Raw genomic sequence first — 27170 nt, 5'->3', positions numbered from 1 at the left:
AAAATAATAATAATAATAATATTTTTTGTTACTATCTTGAAGTTGAATCCCCTGGACTTACCGACTTTTCTCCGAAATTGGCATCACTGGCTCTTGGTGATCTTCCTGCTGTTTCGTAACTAGTTATGATTCAGATGTGTAGATGGTGTAAATGTGCTACCACTTGTGGCTCCGTCGCGGTAAATATAAGAACTACGTATTACGCATTTTTTCCAGAGACCATGGCTAAATGTTCAGCGTTTAGCGTATTATATGTAGTACAGAGAATACTTATAATTTAACCTTTTAAATTACAACAACCTTTATTGTAGAAATGATTTGTTTATATGTTTCTTCTTCATGTATTATAGAGTAATTATTATTATTATTATTATTATTATTATTATTATTATTATTATTATTATTATTATTATTATTATTATGCTTTATTAATACTTTGTTAAGACGAAAGTGACTCTTAAATTCGGATATATAAGCTGCTAGAGCTTGTCTATCTCAGCTAAACTCGGAAAATATGCGAAATATACTTCTGTCCCACCCCCGCCGCCCTCTGAGGGAGGAAACCCTCCCTTTGCTTAGGGAAAAGAAGTGAATGACCTCAGTTGTGTTGCCAATTTGTCATTCAGTCGTTTGGTCTTGACGAATGAAGAACGTAGACTACTTAGAATGGGTAACACGACAGAGCACAGCAAAGTCCGTGAAATAACTCATTGTGGCAACGTTTCCGCATCCAACAATTGAAAGATCTCGGCCGCAGAAACTTGTTCCTCCTTTTTCGAGGGAGTACGGGAAAACACACATCGACAGTAGCGCTAGAAGGTGCACAGTTGAAATAGAAAGACTGTAATAAGATTGAGAGAAGAGACTTTAGTGGAACTCGAAATGAGATTCAAGCAGTGATGTAATGCTAATTTTTTAGGTGGGTATACGCTCCATTCCATGCTACACAAACACACATACACACACACACACACACACATATATATATATATATATATATATATATATATATATATATATATATATATATATATATATATATATATATATATATATATATATATATATATATATAGAGAGAGAGAGAGAGAGAGAGAGAGAGAGAGAGAGAGGATGTTTCATAATTCCTGTTACAGCATTTGAGGGTTGGAACTAGACACGAAAACAATGAAAAACAGTTTTTTTTACAGGCGTCCTTTCCGAATTATGAGCGCAAGAAAGTGCAGAAAATTGAACTTTGAGCATTAATAGTGCAAAGACTAATGGCGTTAGAAGAAGCGGTATGGTGAATTTAAGAGGAAACTGTGTTGTATTTTCGAAAAATGCCACTTCAAGATTACACAAGATTTTACCAAACCTTGCCCCATTATCTATGAGATCTGCACTTAATTTGAGAAATACTGTATCTGTTTTCCCCATACTCTTAAACTTAGTATTTCCTGGTAATACAAGTGTGGTTTCCTCTTAAATTCACCACACTGAATCCTCTAACTCTATTAGTCTTTGTGCTATTAAGATTCAAGTTCAATTTTCTGCATTTTCTCGCGCTCATAACTCGGAAAGGACGCCGGTTCAACTTCGGTGTAATAAACTTGTTCGCATGTTTTCGTATCTACTTTCAACCTCCAAGCGCTGTAATAGGAATTATGAAACACCCTGTATACGTATGTAGGTATATTTGTATGCATGTGTGTGTGTGATGTCATTCAATATTCATTTGAAAATACATCACATTATCTTACTACTACTTCTCGTCTTTGGTACGAGAAATTACGGCTTTGAAGCTCTGATCTGGTGATGAAGATTTATATATTTATTAATTACCAACTTCAGATACGGCTCTTAGCCATTTTTCACTGGATAAGAAAAACAAAGGTAAGGGCTTGGAAAGTCATCGGCTAGGGCCAGTATACAAGGGACCATCCCTGCATTTGCCTGTTAGGACTAAGGAATCTCTATCAGGACGGTTGGTGGCCGGAATCGAATTCTTAACCTCTCGAATAAGAAGCCAACGCTTTATCAAAACTGAGTAAAGTCACTGTGAGCAAAACAACAAAACATCTTTAAAAATAAAAGATCAAGGAAACAAGGAAAGAACTATTGTACTTACCACTGTACGTACATCAAGGTATAGGGTACAAGAAAGTTTTAGGCCGCTAATATCATTAATATTTTGGCACTAATACTAACAGCGCTCTTTTCTGTGAATCTGATCCGCTCTTCAGTACTCAAACGCACACAATTTATATGATACTGTATATGCATATACACTAGTTATTACTTCCTGTATTTCTCTTTCTGTATTTTTACGAATGCACTTATGTTTATCCAGCAGATTTTTTTTTCAATATAAGCACTAATATATAATCAGTCACTAATATACAATCACGCACACTAATAATATATACACTGTTTCTGCTCGGACAAAAAGATTCTACAATATTTTCCAAAGAGAGTCTTTTCCATTGTCTTCTTCAGATACTGGCTCCTTTTTTTTTTTTTTTTTTTTTTTTTTTTTTTTTTTTTTTTTTTTTGGATTGGTTGTCCTCAGCACTCCTGTGATTACACATCCAAGTTTTTACAAATGATTCTGGATTCCACTTGTTTAAAGGTGGTCCATTGATATTAATAAGCATTGCATTGGAAATGCTGCTCACTAGCAGGTTTGATCTAAGATCAGTAGCCACAAGATTCATTACACTGAAACCCCTTTCGCACTCTGCTGTACTGCAAGGAAATGTGGAAATGCAATTTTGAAGAGGCTTCAATGCATTAGGAATTGACGACGAATTGTCAATGTAATCCCGCATACCCATCTGAGCTTCCTGAACGTCCAGATTAAATCGCGCGCACAATCTTCTTACTTATTTCTCTCCATAACGCACATCCATTTCAGCCGGCCACGAGTCAGCATCAAGAATTTTCATATCAGATAAAAGTTGTACCGTAGTTGGTGTACACACAGTCGGTGACGCATGTTGTCGGCGACACTTTGAAGAAACTGGTTAGGATCGATGTTCATGTGCTTTTGTTGCTCTGAAGAAGCACACTTTTGAAGACACCCAACTCCTTAGCTTTTAGAGCCTCTTCATATTTCTCCCCTGGTTGATATTTGAAGGATTCCAGCACCCTAATGGTTCGTTTCACCAGATAATTTGCACGTTCTAGAGAGATATTACTTTCTTGTAGTTGAAGAGATAATAAAGATAATTCCTGTAGTACATCGTACATCAACCCGAGATCGCATACGAATTCAGGACTGGCTAATTTCGTTCCTAGACCATGAATTTTCTTGCTAGAGGATGAGTTTCTTCCTGCATGGTTCATGAAATGAGCATGCAAAGCAGGAAATGAAACCCATACAGCCTTAACTGTTCTAAAGCTACTTGCAACCCAACGGATGTCCATCACTCGGCCAATACGTAGGATTTGAACATCAAGATCTTCAGAAATTTTTGATATTTCTAGCATGTTTTGGGGGGATTGACTATAGAAAGCATATATGGCGTCTAAAAAAGCCTTGAAATGATTTGTTGCTGTAACATCTGACAAAGCATCATTTACAGCTAGTTCAAGTCGATGATTCATACAATGCCACGTAAAAATACGCGGGTAAAGTTCTATCAGCTTCTTGGCAACACCACTGTTCTTTCCTAGCATTACACTGGCTCCGTCGCTGACGAAGGAGACCCAATTATTTTGTAAATACTCTTCTGTAAAGCCTGAAGATTTGAGACATGATAGAAGCGCATCACGAACTGATTTCGCTGTATGTCCCTCTAACTCTAGCAATTTGAGAAACATAAATGTGGGTGGTTCATTGTTTATTGAAGCACGAATATAAACAGTAAGCACCAGTTTTTTACTAATGGTTGTTGATTCATCAACTAAAACTGAGAGTTTCGCTGAAGAACTTACTATGTTGGACACAATGCGTTTTTCCATTTCTCGGGAAATATGTTCAATTATCTTAGAACATATATTTCTGGAATGTAATATAATTCCGGTATGCATGCCATTAAGACTTTGAAGTTCGACAAGAGATTCGTGATCAGCAAAAGGGCGGTTCTTTTTAGCCAAATAGTATGCAGTGCGAAAGATGTTTTCAGTTGCGTCTGCTGACTTTTTGTACATTTCTTCAAACTGCTTTGGAAGTTCTTTCTTTTCTTTCTTATCGCGAATATTTTGAGCTATTTCATGAGCTTTTGAATCCTCGTGTTTTTTAATTTTGTTTCGAAGAATTACTAGCTGACTGGTTCTGTTACTTCCACATGAAGTCTGAATTTGGTAATTAAACCATTCACTTGACAACGACACATCTTTTTCTTTCATTGGTCCTAAGGAATGAGCTTCACTACAAACCAAACACCGTAAGTTGTTTTCTCTGCATGAAAGCCATGGATGCGTTGCTGTTTTCTCTTGCTACTGCTCTAAGGTCCATACCTGAGGCCATTGCGGAGCACAGTTATATTCACTGGAGACCTAAAACGAAAAGGAAGAAGAAAAGTTAGAAAAAAGTAATGCAGATATAGAAAATAGATTGTTTTCTACGAGTTAATCGTATTGAAATATGAATGAACGCTTACCATTAGATAATACTGTCAGGATTGAAATAATATATTTCGGGGGCCACATGCCAAAGCAACATTGATTTTAAAAGCTGAGATGATGCAATGTTCATGTTCAGAATTTATTATTATTATTATTATTATTATTATTATTATTATTATTATTATTATTATTATTATTATTATTATTACGTGTGCTGTGTGGGATACTGTCGTTTCTGTTACTAATGAGTTTGACATACACATAAGTTTGTTACATATTTATGCTTTGTTTAATAATGAACCTCAAAGTAGAAGCACATATCGAGCTCTTTCTATTAAAATTTGAATAGGGAATTGTGCACTAAACCAGATATTTCTAAATTCAAGGAGTTATATTTATAATCATATTTCGTAAATGTAGAATAAAAGCACGTTATTTAATCATACTACACCTTCAAGCTATTTTTTTTCTTTTCACTGTTTTGTTTTCAGTTTCGTTTTTTCTTCGTTCTCGCCACCTTCTGTGATGGTTCCAATATTGCTGATATCTCCCTGACTGGAAGCAAACTGCAAGAAATCTTCATTGTATAAATAAATATCTCTCTAGATTTATACGAGTGAAAAGTTTCTCTCATTTTAAACAGCAGAGAGAGGCACTGTTATATTTTCGTGTCCTGAATAGTCAAAATAGAAGTATTCTCTGATAGTATTTTTCAAAATAAGTAATGAGCTCATTACAATATTTTTAAATGAAAAGGATCAAAGACATTACTAGAATCATAAGTAATCCCTTCTAATGCAAAATAATGTAACATAACACTTAGGCCCTTATATTTCAGAAAGGGCTAAAATGAGGTTATGAAAACTTTTGGAGAATACTGCCAGATGACATTCCTTTCAAAATTAGCATCTTATTCAGCTGCTGCTTCCAGAAGAAAGATATAGACGCAGAAAAATTATGCGATTTAGTCTGCACTCTCCATAGTTGCGTATGAAAGCAACTGGCAGGTGGTTTCTATCTTTCAAGTATTCTTCTTACCAAGCATTTTAAATAAACTTTTCTTTTGTAGAAAGTAATTGAGAACATTGTTCTCAAATGAAGGACTCAAGCATTACACTTTATATGCTTTATTTTGAAACATTATGCTTTATTATGTTCATAAAAATATCAAACATGCACACACATAAGTAACTGTCACAACCAGAGTTTAGGTACCAACCATGAGTGTAATATTCTGTTATGATTTTTAAGCATTATTGTTGTCCTACTAATCAGTGTTTCTTCATTGAATACTGATGAAAAATTCGTCCTTATAGTTATCAGATAGTTATATCTTCGGAAAGTTATGAAATATTCTTGCTTGTAGGCAATTCACACTTGCTGTCGTAAGTTAAAATCTAGTACTTTATCGCGACCTCCAGACACGAAAATTTCTTTTGCTCTAGACGCCAATTTCAACACAAATTTAGACCGAATTAAGCATATGACCTGCGGTGGCACGATAATCGAATATTTTCCGTGTCTGCAACTTTAGTCCGTTAAGTTTTCTTTTTAATTATTATTATTATTATTATTATTATTATTATTTTTTAAATCAGAAGCGATTCAAAATAGCCGCTTCGACCAAACAACAAATAGGGACCTTGGAAAACATTTTCCAGGCCAATTAATGACTGAATTAAGCCTTGATGCCAACGCGGAAGTTAGAGTCGGTTAGTATCGGTATACCCATCTAAAACTTTAGTCCAATAATTTCTTTCGATTTGAGGCTTAGGTTTCCCGCCAGGAGCGATTCAAAAAGAAAAAATCACTATCGATAATTTTACCAAGCGTAGGCTTCGCATTTGGGAGGCCGTGGGTTCGATTCCCCCTCCCGACCATCCTGACGGGTTTACCGGGTTTTCCTCAGTCCTACCAGGCAAATGTTGGGATGGTACCTACTAAACAGGTCTGTCCGATACCTTCCCAAATCCTTTCCATTGTTATTGTTTGTTAGATATTCAGTATAAAATGGCCTCTGAGTTGTATCTGGTGATTGTTAAACAAAATAAAATAAATAAAAATAAAATATGCACCCTGAAAAAAAACAAGGAAAACTAAACAAAGGCAAAAAATGATCCTCCTAAAAGTCTTTCCTTAAAGAAATAAAAGTATAAACTAAAGAATGGGAGCTTTTCCATTTTTTAAATTCAAATTTAAATTTTTAACTTTTATTATTATTATTATTATTATTATTATTATTATTATTATTATTATTATTATTATTATTATTATTATTATTATTATTATTATTACTATTCGGTTCAAAATCTCTTGTCGTCGCGAATTCTGTCGAGGAATTTGAAGCTTAAAATATATAAAGCGATAATCATGCCTGTTGTTCTGTATGGTTGCGAAACATGGTCGCTTACTCTGAGGGAAGAACATAGACTAAAAGTATTTGAGAACAGGATCCTGAGAAGAATATTCGGACCCAAGAGGAACGAGAATGGGGAATGGCGAAAGCTTCATAACGAGGAACTACATAGTTTATACGGTTTACCCAACATTGTTAGGGTCGTCAAGTCTAGTAGGCTTAGGTGGGCAGGTCATGTAGCTAGAATGGAAGAAAGTAGAAACGCTTTCAAAGTCTTGACTGGTAGACCCATAGGAAAACGACCATTAGGAAGACCTAGGCGCAGATGGGAGGATAATATTAAGATGGATCTCGCAGAGATAGGAATACAAAGTAGAAACTGGATCCAATTAGCTAAGGATAGAAGTCAGTAGAGAGCTTTTGTGAACGCGGCACTGAACCTCCGGGTTCCATAGGCCATAGAGTTAGTTAGTTAGTTAGTTAGTTAGTTAAAACCGAGGAGGTAAATAAGAAAACCCGCAAATCTAGCTCTTCTAGGTAGATTACAATTTCCGTAATCAGATATTTTCTCTGTGTTGCATCACTGCTTATTAAATTATTAAACCTTGAGCTCTCTGTCAGAAAAAAATGATTTCAAAAGGACACTGTCTTGACTTATAAGCTGATGTACTATTCCAGCATTCACTTAGTCTGTCAAAGAAAAGCTTGGAAAGACCAGTGACACAGCCTTCTATATACCATAGCCGCGAAGTAGGAGAACTGGCAACGCGGCAGGTAGTCCTTGTTTCTTCCCAGGATTCTTATCATGATTCTGAATTTGGATAAGAGAAACAGTGTGTATTATGAATAGTGGAGAGCTTTGCTCTCAGTTTTAATCAATTAATACTCATTTATTTTAGTTTTTTTTGACAATTGTGGTATGTGTTACAATTTTAAAACTCTGTGATTTAATTTCAACGTGTTAATGTGCCGCTTATCCTTTTTGTTTTACATTAATAGTGTGAAAGACAATTGAGATTAAAACGAGATAGTTCGGCCATTTTGGCACGAGCCATCTTAATTCATAATCTTATTTAAAAAAAATATTTATAAGAAAATTAGTAGTAGAAAATATAGAAAATTAGTTCCATAGGGCTCTAAGGCTGGAACTTCCTTTATATAAATCTTCCGTAAGGAAGATAACTGGAACTGGATTTCTTCATTTGAATTGAAAGTTATGTGTGGCGTGTTGTTATGAAGTTCATTTTTGATAAGGAAAATATTGATAAATATATGGTAAGTAAAATCTTCAAACATTTACTTTATAGTGTATATTTTTATTTTCTTGAATTTTCCAGTTAAATTTCGTTCTTTTGTTGTTGAAATTAGAACGTAGCATGCCGATTTAGTCATATTTTCTGAACAATCATATTCATCATAATCAATCAAATAACGCGCGATTTTAGTGTTACTAGTTTCGTGTAATATGAGACGCTTTACTTGAAACGCACATAAGGATCTAACCTTGTCATTATTTTTACTGTATTATTTTTTTTTCTAGAATATTCAATTGTTGCGTAATATTTTATTCAGGATACCAACTGCAAAACATATTACCAACAGCACAACATATTAAATCATACTAATAATCGTGTGTATAAGAGAATATCCGGGTTTCTGTTCAGGTCTTCTACTAAACGTCACCCTAATAATTTTACCGCACCATTATTTTACGTTGCTGATTAATTAATTGCGAGGGGAAAATGTTATATTTTTTCAAATAAAATTGCCCTTGTACTCTAGGTTGGTAGAGTTTACGGAACTGCCTCTAATGTTTTGGTTTCTCGAACATAACCTAAACGAACCATAACTAACCATACTATCTCTCGTTTAGCATTAATGTTCGTGTACAGGTTTGAACAAATGTGGGCAATTCTTTACTTTTAGTCGCACATGTAAGACCTCTGCTGGAAGAGTTGTTTCTTTGGTGCGATATCTAGTGCAATAGTTCACAAAACATAGCTGAGCGAGTGACAGCTAGCGAAGGAGGTTGAAGCTCCGCAGGGTTTGCTGTTTTGTACCTTTATCACAAGGCTGAAGTCACTGTGCGACCCAAAGTAAATTTTTGCCAAATATATACCCCGTTGGCAATTTCAGATTAAGAAATATTTATAAAACTCCGTATCAGGGAGCCAATACAGGTCTATAAGATTTAAGAACTGTTTCCATTATTTTCTTACTTAAGTTATTTTAGTTCGTACAGGTTTACTTTTGGCACACCACTCGGAATAATTGTTCAAAAATTAGAATTAGTTAACTAATTTCCTTCTTATTGTTTCCTAAATGATTTGCCCTGGGCGATATCACATGGCATATTTAAAATTCAAGGGGGCCATCTTAAGAAATTGTTGAAAAGATATAGTTCTTAACTGATATTTAGTATCGCCCCCAATCTAAGTAGTAGGAGTAGGAGTAGCCGTAGGGTAGTAGTAGTAGTAGTAGGAACGGGTTAAAAGCGCCGCAGGGTTTGGTTAGGTTCTGTTCTCGACATACGATAGACAAATTAAGGAGTTGGGAGAGACACTAAATGTCATCCCAATTCTTTTACGATTTACGTATAGATACGAAGTCCGGATGTATCAATAAAAACTACAGTCACAAAACGCAAAACAACCTGTACTAGTGCGAATTAAATAGTGCGAATGCTATATAACTGAGTCAGTACAGGGCGAAACTTGACAGTCCGGGCGTCAGCAATGTTGCGTCCGAAGCAGGCGCGCCAGCGAAGGTGGGTATACGCATGGGCGAGAGTAGTGAAAACGAGTGAGTTTTGGCAGTTATACGAGTTTTAATAGCGCTTATCATATGAACATAAAACTTCTGTACATTGTGCAGAAATACACCGCAGGTAGAAAATAATTTCTAGTACAGTTGTCTTCCATATGCACTCATTTTATCTCTAGTAAAACACATATAAGGATCTTATACTAGTATCCCTGCAGTTGTAAACAGAAAATACAGGTATATTACTTCATATTTCATTCTATTGCTTGTAAAAATTTGCTCTTTATAAAGATGTCTTTTCATGAAAGTATTGAATTTTACCTATAAATATTGCAAAATGTGGTGCGCCAGAAGTAAACCAGCGCCTTGAGGTACATTAGGTCAGGCTAGCCCCCCTGATATTTAATATAAACCAGAAAGATTAACATTTTGCCAAAACTCCGATTTGTTGGTTAAAACTTCGCAAAAAGATAAAGGATATGTGCAGATAGTTATAGACAAAAGTAAAAAATTGAATGTCGTGTAGTGTCTTTAATATTTTCTCATTTATCTGGAAGTTCCGATAGCTGTACACATTGGGCAACTAGTACACTCACTTTCGTCAGTGTTTTTAGAACACTAGAGTCATACTTGTTTACGAGGGAACTGAAAACTTAGCCATGGAAATTTTATGGGGCATAGAATCATAAATCCTTTTGCTGTAGGAGACTACGGCAACAGTACATGTCCGTTTATCTGAATATCTCTCCACTATATCTTGCATTAGCCTAAGTGTATGTAAGTGGAGCGATGATACGAATCAAGTGGAAGTAAATCTGTTTAAAATCCTTCTAAAACAAATGGAGTGCGTAATCTTACCTTACCCAGCCAGTTCGCTTCGCTCACTCCTTCCCCTGCACTTATAGTATAATAAGTATTTTATACTTTATACAACTGATGTCTGAGTAGTGCGTTTTCATTAAAGTATTATTTTCTTTTCAGGTTTTATGACTTCATAATCAGAATTACCAATGAGGGATATATAAAAAAAATCATTAAGAAGAAATATAGGTGACCAGAGAAATTAGAGCCGACTTGAGAAACGGTAATTATTTTACATTTAAATATGATTTCTTGCTATACAAAGTTTGTTAACAGTAAATTAAAAAAAAAAGGAAATTCTCTCATCTTTGGCGTTATTCGAAACGTGGATTTAATGATAACATGTAATCAGAGACTCCATGGCTCTAACCCCTGCCAAGGCTGTGAGGATTTTTTTAATGCATTTCTCATATTTTAGACTTAGATTTTAGTAATTAGCTATAATATTTATTTTGTGGCGTGTAATTCTTGTATTGAACTATGAATACTCTATTTCATTTAACCTGACAGGCGATCAAGACAGACCATTCTTCTAACACTTTTGGCTGTCTGAAGAGTGGAAGTACAGGTGTTGATTACTTCAGGGAAAAATTGTTTGAAGGTTCGCTAGGTAAAAAATTGACATTTTCATTATGTACTTTTGGTGTCAATTACCTTCCGTTGTTTCGCTACTTGGAGCAGGTGGAGCACAGTTGTGAGGGACATAAGGTTGAATACTGATAAGGAATGCAAAACTGAAATCACTTTATTGACAACTAGCAGCGTTCACCCCGCTTCGCTGCGGTCACCCCGGAACGCAATAAACTTTGTTACTTAGATAATTTTTACTTTTTCGCTTTCAAGTGATATGATAAAAACCATAGAAGATTGCAGTAAATCTTAACATTATATCGCCTGTCATTTATGTTAACCCGCCCCGCTTCGCTGCGGTCATCCCGGTGCTGGCATATTGTAAAAGTGTCTGTAAAAATAAGCAAATCAATTAAAAAATTTTAAACAGAAGATTCAAGCTATTTTCCGCTGTATATCGCCTGTCATTTATGTTAACCCGCCGAGTGACACGGTCATGCGGGTTGCATATAAATACGTTTATTTTTACCTATGATGAACTAATAACAAAGGATTTGTACGTTATGGACACTTGAATGGTCAATTATCTCAAGACACTGGTAATTAAAAATTAAAGTGATATGATAAAAACCATCTAGGGTCCAAATCCTAATAACCCCCCAAAAATGAAAGAAATTGGTTCAGCCGTATTTGCGTGATGAGCGGACAAATTTTTGTACGTTCTCTTTTATATATATAGATAACGGTGCGATGAACTTTTTTTTTTTTTTCTATTGTGCTATATGAGAACAGTCTGCAATCATGTGACAATACAGTAAGTATTGTACGATTTCCAACCTTGAGAGAACCAGCCATTCTGACTTTATTCATAACAACTAATATCAATGTCAAAAAGTAATCTTTTGTTGCAATTATGTACAACCTTCGGACAGTTCTAAACTTGGTATTGATATTGGTAAACAAAAGTTATGTATCGTCTTTCCAACATTTTTCTTAATACAGTAGTGTCCGGTTATCCGACCTGGTTGGCAATAGAAAAAGTCCATAAAATACGTCAAACGGCTGGCAAACAAAAGACAATTACCAGCTTTCTTCGTCAGGGTTGATTGTTCTTTGTAGTACATACAGTATAAATTTGAAGTTCGTTTGACTGAGTTTTGGATTAATGAATGTATTTTGTTAGTTTTAAATGTATTTGTTACTGTCCGCGTCGTCCGACCAGGCCACACCCCGCTTAGATAGGATAATCGGCACTCTATTGCAAATACTGTTTGATTTGCTACATGGAGTAGCCCACATACTACAGATTTGTGGTTTAGCTTATATTTATTATCTATCAGGTTAGATTGAATAGAGTGATATCGCATCGGTGTAGGAATGCATTTGCAGCTGAATGAAGGTGTTGATTTGATTTACCCTGAATCATCCGGCTTTTTTTTTCCAACAGTTTTTTTCGTGGCATTGCTCATACTGGCTATTGACTTGCAGAAAATATTTTCAAAATTTGTTTCGAAGATATAAGGGGTGGACAATACTAAAAATATAGCTTTTGTAACAATGTAGTATCGTAAGTTTGCAACACTGCGTAAAAAGTGATACATCTCTGAATTTGGATTTTTATATAAATTTCATATTTGTAATAAATTGCAGTATTGCAATTCGAAGAAGAATATTTTTAGGATTGGCAATACTGTTTCACCAGTGGTATTGCTATATAGTTCATAGTTTTAGCCATTTCAATGGCTATCAACCTGCAGATACAGATTTTCATAGCTTTATCTGTTTTTAGAAATATTTGCCCTGTATTGTTGGACCAGTGAGAATGACAGTGGTGTGAATCACTTTTTAGATACTGGAATATTTTATTAAATAGCTATTCAATGCGTGAGAAACAGAGAGAAACGTACTCCAAAAATTCGCTCATCGTTTTTTTTAGATGTACACAATTTTGAATGCCCTACTTCGTATCAAAGCGACGTTACTCCATCACGTGTCCTTGGCGCTAAGAGGTAAGGAAAGGTGGAGTTAGGACGATTTGACATCAAGTGGAGCTTTGATAGGTAGGTACGTACATCTAATGAAACGATGATGGAAGTTTTAGAGTTACGTCTGTCTGGTTGTCATACATCGTATTATAAAATTGTCTAGAGGGACATATGTTTGCTACTTCTAGCTTTAGTGTGTTTAATTTTCTAGATAAAGTTCGACTATTTTGCTTTACTAATAGTAAATTAAAAATAGTACACTTTGGCCTCGTTCTTAAAAGAATACTAAAACCTTAGTGTTACTCATATTGTGGGCTAGTTATCTATTCCCTTGTCCCGGATGAACATCAAAATTTGAGTCACCGCTGGGTATTGACTCCGAGGTCCCTCGCACTGAAACTGCTAAGCGTAATCATTCGGCTAGGGAGGGACTCTGATTAAATCTATGATGTATATGAATTGTTGATTAGTTTATCTTGACAACTAATGCATAAGGAGGAGCACTGCAGAAACCAATACTTTGCTACGAGATGCCACTAGATGTGTTCGGCATTCGTTTTTGTCATTACAACTATTCTAGCATTATTTAAAGAATTCGGTCATTTTTATTAGACCTTGTGTATAGATATTTAATTACAAAGTCATGATTAGAGTTTTTGAAAATATGAATCTAGATCTTAAAAAGCTTTTAAACCTGTGACACGATTTAACGTCAATATTAAAACCCGCTTCGCTATTTGGAGTCTCCTCCTCCTGACCAAGCCTTGTTACAACATCTGGTCAATGCTTTTGAGGCGATTTACGAAATTCAGCCGTATATATTGGATTAAAGATGGAGACCTTTTGCACTTTTCGATACGTAGTAACCTACTCTTGATGATAAACCTAATGGCAAGTTTTGTTTCCTAGGTCCAGAAGTTCAAAGTAGGCATACCATATATAGGGGGTGTAAATACGTTGGCCTGAAAGAGCAACATTTCCCCTTCCCTTTTTTCCTGAGCTAACGTTTAACTGCTTCTTAAAACACAGTGTATGTCGTTGTTGGACGCTAGTAACAAGGGCGTTAATCTATGTATGTGTACATGATAATTTGTTCTGCTGTGTAATCTGTGATACTTTTCTTTTTTCAGATGCCACGACGGTGTTGCGTCCCAGGATGCAAATCTAACTATGACAGTACTCTTAAAACTGAAGGTACAACGTCAACATTCTCATTCCCCAAAGACGAACAACTTTTCAAGAAATGGTTAAGCGCAATACCAAGAAGTAATTGGAATCCAACGAAATATTCAGCGGTGTGTTCAGACCACTTTGACTCTTCTGAGATTATCAGAACTGAGGAGTATACAGATTCTGTAGGAAACAAACATACGACTGATCTGACTTACCCGAAGCTGGTGGATGGAGCCGTACCTCATGTATTCAAAAATCTTCCTTCGTATTTGTCTCGTCAGAAAAACGTTAGGAAGGATCCAGAAGAAAGACGGAGGACAATAATACAAAGACATGAGGAAGAAGTTAACCAGTTTTTGTCTTCAGATGTTATTGAAAATTTCAGTGATTTTGTAAATGATTTATCAACAAAATTAAATCTTCGTGAATGGAACGTGAAAATCGTTAATTCAAATGTGTATTTTTACATACTGAATATCGATTGTGATGTTAACCAAGACTTTGAAGAAATTATTGTAATGAACAGCATAATTGTTAAGAATGACATGAGTGTTCGTGTGTTGATTTGCAATTATGAGTTGTCAGCAAAGGAACTTAATTGGATTTTACCTAGTAACTTGAAACTCAGTCTTTGGTCTCAGATTGAAAACCTATTGTCTAGGTATGCAAACGTGACTCAGGTTACACGTGATTCCAGTTATTATATAAGTAAAGGTTGTGACAGTATAGAGACTGCAATCAAATATATAGATAAGGATAATTTTAATGTACATTTAATTCTTGATCAGCTTATGCTTTTAAATACCCCACTAAGAAGGTATTCCAAACATACTTTAGTGTTTGCTTTTCATGTATACAGTCATTCTGTAAAAGTATATGAAATTTTGAGAAACTTCTTAATTTTGCCAAGTGTCCGGCGTTTGCAAGCATTGTCTTCCTCACTAAATATTTCGCCTGAAATTGAGAAAAGCAATGAAGTGTATTTCAAGTGTATTTTTAAAAATCTCAGTAGCTTTGAAAGAATTGTAGCATTATTAATAGATGAAATTCATATTAAAAGTTGCTTGACTTACAAAGCTCAAAAAATTACAGGTTATGCTGAAAACAGTCCAACAGAACAAGCCACCACTGTTCAAACTTTCATGTTAAGTTCGTGTTTTGGAAGGTTTCATGAGGTTGTCCAATTGGTTCCAGCAAATGCAATGTCAGGGAAACAACTGTTTGAAATTGTTCAAAAAGTAATCAGCTATGTTCAGACTGTAGGTTTCAAGGTATTGTGTATAATCACAGACAATAATAGAATTAATCAGAGTCTATTTAAATTTCTTGCTAGTGGATCTTATAGCTTCACTAATCCACAGTATCCTGGAGAAAAAATTTTTCTTATGTATGATAGTGTACATATATTTAAGAATATACGTAACTGTTGGTTAAATTTGAAAGACAGTGAAAAAACATTTGTGTATCCATACGAGGGTGAGCTGCAAAAAGCTTGTCTCAGTCACTTGCGGGAATTTCATAAAAGCGAGGAGGAAAACATTTTGCGGAAGGCGTATAAGTTGAACAATAAATCTTTGTACCCTAACAATTTGGAACGGCAAAACGTAAAGTTTGTGTGCAATATTTTTCATGATACCACTATTGCAGCCCTTACGAACAACAGTGAATATGGAGGAACAATGAAATTCTTGGAAATAATAAACAAATGGTGGAAGGTAATGAACGTCAAAAATATGTTAAAAGGGAAAGTTAAAAGGGACGAATATTCAATGCCTATTACCAGTGACAGTGATTTCAGAGTTCAATATTTACAGCAATTTGTGGACTGGTTAAAATCATGGTACGAAGATCTTAATACAGTATCACTCACCAAGGACACTTACGGAGCACTCATGCAGACAACAACGGTAATGATCCAATTAACAACCTACTGTTTTTCTAATTTTTCTGTTGAGTATGTGCTCACTGGCAAATTTCAGAGTGATAATTTAGAAAAACGATTCAGTTGTTATAGGTCCATATCAGGATGTAACTACAATGTTTCGTATACGCAGATACTAGAATCCGAGTCTAAAATTAGGTTACAGCATGTATTAAGGCTACCCAGTACTGAAGATTTACAGGATTACACTTCTGATCAGTCTTGTGACACCAGTGATCTAGAATGTGTATTGAAATCATCCTATTTGGAATCTTGTGACGACATAGACGAGGATTCGAGGATCTATGTGGCTGGTTATGCAGCTCATTGTGTTAGAAAAAGAGTGACATGTGAGGAATGTGTAAGTTTAGTTGTGGCTGGTAAGGGAAATAATATAGACAATCCTTATTTTGATTACCTTCAAAGGGAAGGACTTTGCGTAGCAACAGATCAAATAAAATTTATTTTGTTTCACATGTATGCCATTTTGCACTATATTGTTAATAGTGAAGAATTACTAAAAATGTTTCTACGACAAACTTCCCAAAAGTGTGTTCTACAAGCATTGACTCTAAAATCACTCTCTTCAGACAATTCATTTTATATTGATCTAAATTATAGTTGTAAAAGTTGTGGAACCAATTCTCGGTCTATTTTTAGTATTGTATGTGGTATTCTGAGCAATGTTCTTCTAAACAATTACACAAAACTAAAAAATGACAAGTCGACATCATATAAGAAAAGGAAACTTCTTGCTCTTTCTTCATAATTCATAAAACTTAATTTAGTCATGATACACTATTAACACGGCAGGACTGGCTCCTGTTTTCACAGGCCCATGTGTTTAATATTAAATCTTTATCTAACAATTTTAGTTTAAATTTTTTGTTGATTAATTTATTTTGTGTTATTCATGTTACACAGGTATATTGCAAATTGCAATACAAATGTTACATTTTAGTGTATCTTTGGAAAAATTGAAGAAGTTATGAAAAATGTAGTAGAAATAGTATTATCTATTAAGTTTCAATGTGTACCTAATCAGAACCAACGAACAGCTACTAGTAACCGGCAAAAAAAAAAAAAAAAAAAGCACGAGTATGTGAGATTGGTGCCAGTTAAATACTAAGCGTTTCGCCTAGTGGTGTACATTATACTTCTACATTTTTATTTTCTGTGTAAACGTGGGAGCGTTTTGTTGATATTAATGTTTTGTGCTACTTTTAATTAAAATATATGGTCAAAATGTATTACATCTTTAATTTTCCCCGTTACAAAATTTATTTCAAGTTGCATGTTACTATTAAGTAGCTTATTTCTAGCGTTTTGATGTATTGATGTGTAAAAGTTCGACTGATATTTTGTACAGGGATTTCTATATGTGTGTGAATTAAGGAATATCAGTGGAAAATAAAGTCAGACCTTTACACATCAATAAGTTCGGGATAAAATTAAATAATAGCTGAGCAAAGCAAATGCGCTTTATTTAAAAACTAAAATGTGTAACGTTTCGCCAACTAACAACTTGGCTTCATCGGACACACTAATGCTATTTACAAACATATTAGACACGGGACTCTTAGTGGATTGTAGTGAAATGAGTGTTGGGACAGGAAGAGGGAAGGCTGTCAGAAAATGAAACAAACAAGATTTATAGAAGTGGAAGGTGAAAACGCAATCAACTGGAACTCGGGACTTGAATTGATGAACTATTGACGTTTTTATGTCTTATTCATACTATAGTGTTCGCGCTGCTACGTGCTGTATCTTACTTTAAATGAAAAAAAAAGATGCATCATACAAATCGTTTAGATGCAACGTCGATTATTGTAGTGATCATGCATCGATTATTAAACTATTTTTGGACAGAAGGTGCTATGATTAGTTTTAGCTTCAACCATTTTGTGCACCAATATGAAAATCAAATAGCAAACTTAACAATTGCTTAGCAAAGTTCTAAACGTAGCTTGGTGGTTCTCCTTGACTGTGGTTAAACACCTTATACGCTGCGTCTATCAATTAATATAACGAAGTATAAAATAGCCCTACAAATTAAAAGGGGTCGGGAGTATTAAAAATTCAGGATTCGGAGTCTAAGCTTCTGTGTACCTATTTCGCTACCCTGGACCCTAGAGCGATTTTTTTTAAAATCAATTATATTTGGGGAGGAGACGTTACATTGAAAACCTTTTTCCTCAAAGTAGGTTTCTTATTCGAAGACATTTTCTCTTAGTAAAAATTATTCTCCAGTTGCATACTTATATACTCATCCCAGTTTTCATGAAAACCAACATAGTCATGATGGCTGTCCAGCTGGAAGTCAAACTACGGATATTACGAGTGACGGTCGGAATGAAGTGACTTTTTTTTTTTTTTTTTTTTTTTTTAATGCTGTATTCGAGAAGGATGTTAAATGTTCACCAAATATACTTAAGATTAAGTAAAGTTAATTTCTTCGGAAACAGCAAATTTAAGACAGTCGCTGCAGGATCTGAACACATTCCTTCGGTACGCGTGATTGCTGGTTCAAATCCACTGATGCAATTGAACGCAGTGAATCGGAGTCTACCAAAAATTGTAGGTCCCATTAGTAAAATCTCCTTAGCAAAGGAAACGTGAAATAGTTGGTTGGCTGTATCTTGTGGTCGCGAGAAAACTTTGGATTGAAATCTTTAAATTTAACGTCCCACGGTTATGCCGGTTAGGCTAAAGGAGACGGTGATAATGAGAAATGAGTGAAATTGTGGAATGAAGAGTGGGAGGAAACGGGAGAACCCCGAGAAAACCCACGAGCACGGTGTTTGTCCAGCACAAAGTCCACACGGCGCGAGCTGGGATCGAACCAGGAACCCCAAGCATCGGAGGTGAACCCTCTACCACTGAGCCACCGCGCCCCCAAAACTTTGGATTGAGTTCTTTATGTAATTTGTGTTTTGGAAAATTACAAGGATGTGCAAAAGTGTGGGTATTATCACTTTCATGTGATAAAGGAAGACTTATTTATGCAATTCACGTGAGAAACGTCGAAATTCGAATGTAAAAATGTACGACACACTTTCGGCATAATTGTGGGACGTAAAACTCAAATATTTAATTTCATTTTTCTACTATGTCCGTCTCTGAATTAACTTGAGTGCGTATTTTGCGAATTATTATGACGTGCTTTCCGTAACATGTTTTCTCGCTATATGCTTGCACTTATGGAAGTGCCAAGGATAATTATTTTTTAAAACTAGTTCTATAGAGCGTATAATACTGTTCAGTAACTAGCTCAAGATTGGAGTAGATAAAGTAAACATCTGAGGAATGCAATTTTGTAACACATCGAATTTTGTACTTTAGAATTCTTAATATTACCGAGCACCTCTTCACAGGATCCCAACGTTCTGAGCACATGTTCAAAAGTTTGTGTGTCACCATGTGAAATCATGAAAATACCCCCTTTGAAGAGGAAGCCCTCGAATAGAGGCCGTAAGCCGAATTTTTGCGCTGTTTTCACATCGTCTCCGTAGAGAAAACAGCTCGAGGAATCGTTATCTAAGAGTACGACTTAACCTAAACAGAAGCCGCCTGCAGCCGGTAAGAAAACTAGAAAAATGCCCAAAGTTCCTCCTCCAATTTAAAAAAAAAAAAAACTGCAGTCTATCTTCCAGTTGGAGTAGAAGAGCCCACCGAAAAAGACGCCCTGTGCATGTTTTATGGGAATCTATTTTCGAAAGATATGCGTGGTGAACTATGGATTCAATGTCAATTATGTGAGAAATGGAATCACTTTGAGTGTGCCGGTGTGGAAACTGACATTTATATGTGTGATATCTGCAAATAAGACTTACCTACATAACGTCTTTGTCTGTTGACAACAAAACCTTGTATCGAAATTTGTTTACTTTGTAACTATCAGCTTTTTAACTTTGTAATCATTTAAAATCTTTTGTTGCCTTTGTTTCATCTACAGATTAAAACATACTATGATTAAAAACATACTATGATCAAACAACTTTATGTGTATACACATTGATTTATTGTAATTATAGGGTGTTTCCACATTACCCTCAGTTTAAAAAAAAAAAAAAAAAAAAAAACGAAATATGCTAGTACATGTGCCAAATATTTTTATTTTTTTATTTTTTACATACATAGTTTTTGGACTTGCAAATTATGGTCCCATTTTTCTAACATTCTAAGGTATTTTGAGACAATTTTCCAGGTTAAATTAACGACACCCCCTCCTCTACTGATATATATCCTCAAACTCGTAACCAGCCCAAAAGTGTAGGTAGGACCCGGTAGAAGTTAGGGAGGTCCGATCTAGCCATATTATTTTGAAAGCCTACCGTGAAAATTTTAGGTGGGCCCGGTCCCTGTAGCCTCCCCCTTTATATCCTGTTTCTGCATTGACAGGATTTTAATGAATGAAGAAAAAAAACAGAATGAGCATTTCTTTGTGATCTTAAAAATCATTCAATAAGAGCCTAGCGTGCAGTTTTACTATACGGATTCATAATATAAGTAGCAGCAGTAGTAGTAAACAGGGGCGCAAATCTGTCTTCAACATTGGGGGGGGGGGGCGGGTAAGACCGTTTCTATCTATATATAGATCCTAAGAGGGCTACAGTTTCCCCTTGATGCTCAGGTATACACTGGATAAAATGGGCTTCAGGCCTGCTTTACACTTGATACAGCGGCAAACTATGGTTTAGCCCCTTCCTTGATCATATCCTGGATCCGCCACTATCCTGGAGATTTGAGGTTTATTCTGGGGGATATCAATTTCATCTCACTTTCCTTTGTGGCAATCGGACAATAATCAAATTTCTCCCCAAAAACACATTTCAAATAGGATTATTGGGGGGGACAGTCTCCCTCAGTTACAAGATTGGAAGGGCATGTTCCCTCATCCCCCCGGGATTTGCGCCAGTGATAGAAGGAACGGGTTAGAAGTCCCACAGGAGTTGATTGGGTTATGTTCTCGACATCAAATGTGCAAATTAAAGACTTGCCCAAATTTTCCTGTACATTTTACAATCTATGGATGCGTATAGTAAAACTTCATCGAGCATTGTAAATATTCTTATGAAACACGTACGTATTGTCCAGAACTAACTATAATTTTCATACAGCTCATGCACCTTTTCTTTTGCAAAATATACGCTTTAAACTATAATAATCGTAGAACACGCATATCACGCATGGTGTAATAAGTATGGTCGTATGCCTGCTTTTTCGTGTTTACTGCATCCCCTACAACCACTAGGCAGGACCATCGGACTACCTATGACAGATAATGCGGCGTTGCCATTTTCACTTCGTGGCTAGGAACATATAGAAGGCTATGCCAGTGAGGATGGTTGTCTGATTTTTTTTTTTTTTTTTTTAAATAGAATTACTCTAACAGCTGTTTTGAGCGAAATTTAAACCTGGGGTCGTTTACATAGATGTAAATTGCAATAATAATATTAAATCAGTCAAGAAGGTGTGAAAAAGCCTTTGCAGATCAGCTATCCTAAGAGAGGTTTTTCTTCACTCGCACCAGGCAAATATCGGAATAGTACCTAACTTATAGGCCTCAAATTGTCTCCTTTCCAATGCCTTTAACAAGGAACCTTATCCCTCTGACATCTTCGTCATCAAGCCGAGATGCCATAACAATCTTGTAATGTGAAATAAATAAATAAATAAATAAATAAATAAATATACTTACGTCTTTCTGTGAAGTAGTATCTGGCAAATTAACATGTTCTTTGGATTTTTCTTCGCTGTTTCTCGATGTCTTTGCTTTCACATTTTCATCAACGGAACTTTCACAGCTATTGTCTCTTCTTCTTTTTAACCAATTTTCTAACAGCTTCTTGGACATCTTGCAAATTGCAAAGCACCTCTTAATTCGTCAACCCACAAAGAAAGTTTAAACACTACTAAGCATTAGGCTGTATGGAAGTGACCAAATATTGTTGTGACATGCTCATACGCTACAAATCATTCCTGACTTCTGTTTTCTACCCCCTCCTGTTAACAAATTTTCTTCAAATATTTTTTTTATCTGAACGAAAACGAAACAGAAAAATGTTTATTTTTACCACCTCCCTTTATTTGCCCGATAGGTTGTTGAAAAACTACTAGTAATACTAGCCGCTTTTTTTTTTTTTTTTTTTTTGGTCAATTGCGGCTACAAATGAGCAGTTGCACAGCCTTCTATATACCATAGCCGCGAAGTAGGAGAACTGGCAACGCGGCAGGTAGTCCTTGTTTCTTCCCAGGATTCTTATCATGATTCTGAATTTGGATAAGAGAAACAGTGTGTATTATGAATAGTGGAGAGCTTTGCTCTCAGTTTTAATCAATTAATACTCATTTATTTTAGTTTTTTTTGACAATTGTGGTATGTGTTACAATTTTAAAACTCTGTGATTTAATTTCAACGTGTTAATGTGCCGCTTATCCTTTTTGTTTTACATTAATAGTGTGAAAGACAATTGAGATTAAAACGAGATAGTTCGGCCATTTTGGCACGAGCCATCTTAATTCATAATCTTATTTAAAAAAAATATTTATAAGAAAATTAGTAGTAGAAAATATAGAAAATTAGTTCCATAGGGCTCTAAGGCTGGAACTTCCTTTATATAAATCTTCCGTAAGGAAGATAACTGGAACTGGATTTCTTCATTTGAATTGAAAGTTATGTGTGGCGTGTTGTTATGAAGTTCATTTTTGATAAGGAAAATATTGATAAATATATGGTAAGTAAAATCTTCAAACATTTACTTTATAGTGTATATTTTTATTTTCTTGAATTTTCCAGTTAAATTTCGTTCTTTTGTTGTTGAAATTAGAACGTAGCATGCCGATTTAGTCATATTTTCTGAACAATCATATTCATCATAATCAATCAAATAACGCGCGATTTTAGTGTTACTAGTTTCGTGTAATATGAGACGCTTTACTTGAAACGCACATAAGGATCTAACCTTGTCATTATTTTTACTGTATTATTTTTTTTTCTAGAATATTCAATTGTTGCGTAATATTTTATTCAGGATACCAACTGCAAAACATATTACCAACAGCACAACATATTAAATCATACTAATAATCGTGTGTATAAGAGAATATCCGGGTTTCTGTTCAGGTCTTCTACTAAACGTCACCCTAATAATTTTACCGCACCATTATTTTACGTTGCTGATTAATTAATTGCGAGGGGAAAATGTTATATTTTTTCAAATAAAATTGCCCTTGTACTCTAGGTTGGTAGAGTTTACGGAACTGCCTCTAATGTTTTGGTTTCTCGAACATAACCTAAACGAACCATAACTAACCATACTATCTCTCGTTTAGCATTAATGTTCGTGTACAGGTTTGAACAAATGTGGGCAATTCTTTACTTTTAGTCGCACATGTAAGACCTCTGCTGGAAGAGTTGTTTCTTTGGTGCGATATCTAGTGCAATAGTTCACAAAACATAGCTGAGCGAGTGACAGCTAGCGAAGGAGGTTGAAGCTCCGCAGGGTTTGCTGTTTTGTACCTTTATCACAAGGCTGAAGTCACTGTGCGACCCAAAGTAAATTTTTGCCAAATATATACCCCGTTGGCAATTTCAGATTAAGAAATATTTATAAAACTCCGTATCAGGGAGCCAATACAGGTCTATAAGATTTAAGAACTGTTTCCATTATTTTCTTACTTAAGTTATTTTAGTTCGTACAGGTTTACTTTTGGCACACCACTCGGAATAATTGTTCAAAAATTAGAATTAGTTAACTAATTTCCTTCTTATTGTTTCCTAAATGATTTGCCCTGGGCGATATCACATGGCATATTTAAAATTCAAGGGGGCCATCTTAAGAAATTGTTGAAAAGATATAGTTCTTAACTGATATTTAGTATCGCCCCCAATCTAAGTAGTAGGAGTAGGAGTAGCCGTAGGGTAGTAGTAGTAGTAGTAGGAACGGGTTAAAAGCGCCGCAGGGTTTGGTTAGGTTCTGTTCTCGACATACGATAGACAAATTAAGGAGTTGGGAGAGACACTAAATGTCATCCCAATTCTTTTACGATTTACGTATAGATACGAAGTCCGGATGTATCAATAAAAACTACAGTCACAAAACGCAAAACAACCTGTACTAGTGCGAATTAAATAGTGCGAATGCTATATAACTGAGTCAGTACAGGGCGAAACTTGACAGTCCGGGCGTCAGCAATGTTGCGTCCGAAGCAGGCGCGCCAGCGAAGGTGGGTATACGCATGGGCGAGAGTAGTGAAAACGAGTGAGTTTTGGCAGTTATACGAGTTTTAATAGCGCTTATCATATGAACATAAAACTTCTGTACATTGTGCAGAAATACACCGCAGGTAGAAAATAATTTCTAGTACAGTTGTCTTCCATATGCACTCATTTTATCTCTAGTAAAACACATATAAGGATCTTATACTAGTATCCCTGCAGTTGTAAACAGAAAATACAGGTATATTACTTCATATTTCATTCTATTGCTTGTAAAAATTTGCTCTTTATAAAGATGTCTTTTCATGAAAGTATTGAATTTTACCTATAAATATTGCAAAATGTGGTGCGCCAGAAGTAAACCAGCGCCTTGAGGTACATTAGGTCAGGCTAGCCCCCCTGATATTTAATATAAACCAGAAAGATTAACATTTTGCCAAAACTCCGATTTGTTGGTTAAAACTTCGCAAAAAGATAAAGGATATGTGCAGATAGTTATAGACAAAAGTAAAAAATTGAATGTCGTGTAGTGTCTTTAATATTTTCTCATTTATCTGGAAGTTCCGATAGCTGTACACATTGGGCAACTAGTACACTCACTTTCGTCAGTGTTTTTAGAACACTAGAGTCATACTTGTTTACGAGGGAACTGAAAACTTAGCCATGGAAATTTTATGGGGCATAGAATCATAAATCCTTTTGCTGTAGGAGACTACGGCAACAGTACATGTCCGTTTATCTGAATATCTCTCCACTATATCTTGCATTAGCCTAAGTGTATGTAAGTGGAGCGATGATACGAATCAAGTGGAAGTAAATCTGTTTAAAATCCTTCTAAAACAAATGGAGTGCGTAATCTTACCTTACCCAGCCAGTTCGCTTCGCTCACTCCTTCCCCTGCACTTATAGTATAATAAGTATTTTATACTTTATACAACTGATGTCTGAGTAGTGCGTTTTCATTAAAGTATTATTTTCTTTTCAGGTTTTATGACTTCATAATCAGAATTACCAATGAGGGATATATAAAAAAAATCATTAAGAAGAAATATAGGTGACCAGAGAAATTAGAGCCGACTTGAGAAACGGTAATTATTTTACATTTAAATATGATTTCTTGCTATACAAAGTTTGTTAACAGTAAATTAAAAAAAAAAGGAAATTCTCTCATCTTTGGCGTTATTCGAAACGTGGATTTAATGATAACATGTAATCAGAGACTCCATGGCTCTAACCCCTGCCAAGGCTGTGAGGATTTTTTTAATGCATTTCTCATATTTTAGACTTAGATTTTAGTAATTAGCTATAATATTTATTTTGTGGCGTGTAATTCTTGTATTGAACTATGAATACTCTATTTCATTTAACCTGACAGGCGATCAAGACAGACCATTCTTCTAACACTTTTGGCTGTCTGAAGAGTGGAAGTACAGGTGTTGATTACTTCAGGGAAAAATTGTTTGAAGGTTCGCTAGGTAAAAAATTGACATTTTCATTATGTACTTTTGGTGTCAATTACCTTCCGTTGTTTCGCTACTTGGAGCAGGTGGAGCACAGTTGTGAGGGACATAAGGTTGAATACTGATAAGGAATGCAAAACTGAAATCACTTTATTGACAACTAGCAGCGTTCACCCCGCTTCGCTGCGGTCACCCCGGAACGCAATAAACTTTGTTACTTAGATAATTTTTACTTTTTCGCTTTCAAGTGATATGATAAAAACCATAGAAGATTGCAGTAAATCTTAACATTATATCGCCTGTCATTTATGTTAACCCGCCCCGCTTCGCTGCGGTCATCCCGGTGCTGGCATATTGTAAAAGTGTCTGTAAAAATAAGCAAATCAATTAAAAAATTTTAAACAGAAGATTCAAGCTATTTTCCGCTGTATATCGCCTGTCATTTATGTTAACCCGCCGAGTGACACGGTCATGCGGGTTGCATATAAATACGTTTATTTTTACCTATGATGAACTAATAACAAAGGATTTGTACGTTATGGACACTTGAATGGTCAATTATCTCAAGACACTGGTAATTAAAAATTAAAGTGATATGATAAAAACCATCTAGGGTCCAAATCCTAATAACCCCCCAAAAATGAAAGAAATTGGTTCAGCCGTATTTGCGTGATGAGCGGACAAATTTTTGTACGTTCTCTTTTATATATATAGATAACGGTGCGATGAACTTTTTTTTTTTTTTCTATTGTGCTATATGAGAACAGTCTGCAATCATGTGACAATACAGTAAGTATTGTACGATTTCCAACCTTGAGAGAACCAGCCATTCTGACTTTATTCATAACAACTAATATCAATGTCAAAAAGTAATCTTTTGTTGCAATTATGTACAACCTTCGGACAGTTCTAAACTTGGTATTGATATTGGTAAACAAAAGTTATGTATCGTCTTTCCAACATTTTTCTTAATACAGTAGTGTCCGGTTATCCGACCTGGTTGGCAATAGAAAAAGTCCATAAAATACGTCAAACGGCTGGCAAACAAAAGACAATTACCAGCTTTCTTCGTCAGGGTTGATTGTTCTTTGTAGTACATACAGTATAAATTTGAAGTTCGTTTGACTGAGTTTTGGATTAATGAATGTATTTTGTTAGTTTTAAATGTATTTGTTACTGTCCGCGTCGTCCGACCAGGCCACACCCCGCTTAGATAGGATAATCGGCACTCTATTGCAAATACTGTTTGATTTGCTACATGGAGTAGCCCACATACTACAGATTTGTGGTTTAGCTTATATTTATTATC

General features: G+C 35.3%; 2 protein-coding genes across 2 annotated transcripts in view; one reads left to right on the top strand and one right to left on the bottom strand.

Moving 5' to 3' along the window:
• LOC145694723 (uncharacterized) overlaps positions 1–27170 on the top strand; it is a 629124-nt gene that overhangs the window by 114937 nt on the left and 487017 nt on the right. The window lies entirely within an intron of this gene.
• On the bottom strand, positions 1771–22370 carry LOC145694722 (E3 SUMO-protein ligase KIAA1586-like). The gene is made up of 2 exons (XM_081771267.1): positions 21882–22370; positions 1771–4482 (listed from the first exon to the last, which is right to left on the bottom strand). Exon 2 carries the CDS (start codon positions 4330–4332, stop codon positions 3019–3021), a length of 1314 nt encoding a protein of 437 aa, XP_081627393.1. The 5' UTR covers positions 4333–4482; positions 21882–22370; the 3' UTR covers positions 1771–3018.

The sequence above is a fragment of the Thermobia domestica genome, chromosome 9 (assembly GCF_964235325.1).
Source record: "Thermobia domestica chromosome 9, izTheDome1.hap1.1, whole genome shotgun sequence".
NCBI classification, from domain to species: Eukaryota; Metazoa; Arthropoda; class Insecta; order Zygentoma; family Lepismatidae; genus Thermobia; species Thermobia domestica.
This window is presented reverse-complemented; position numbering and strand designations above follow the sequence as displayed.

Bases quoted from the DNA above. Each gene is read 5' to 3' on its own strand.
- LOC145694722 (XM_081771267.1), bottom strand. From the start codon at position 4,332: ATGAAAGAAAAAGATGTGTCGTTGTCAAGTGAATGGTTTAATTACCAA.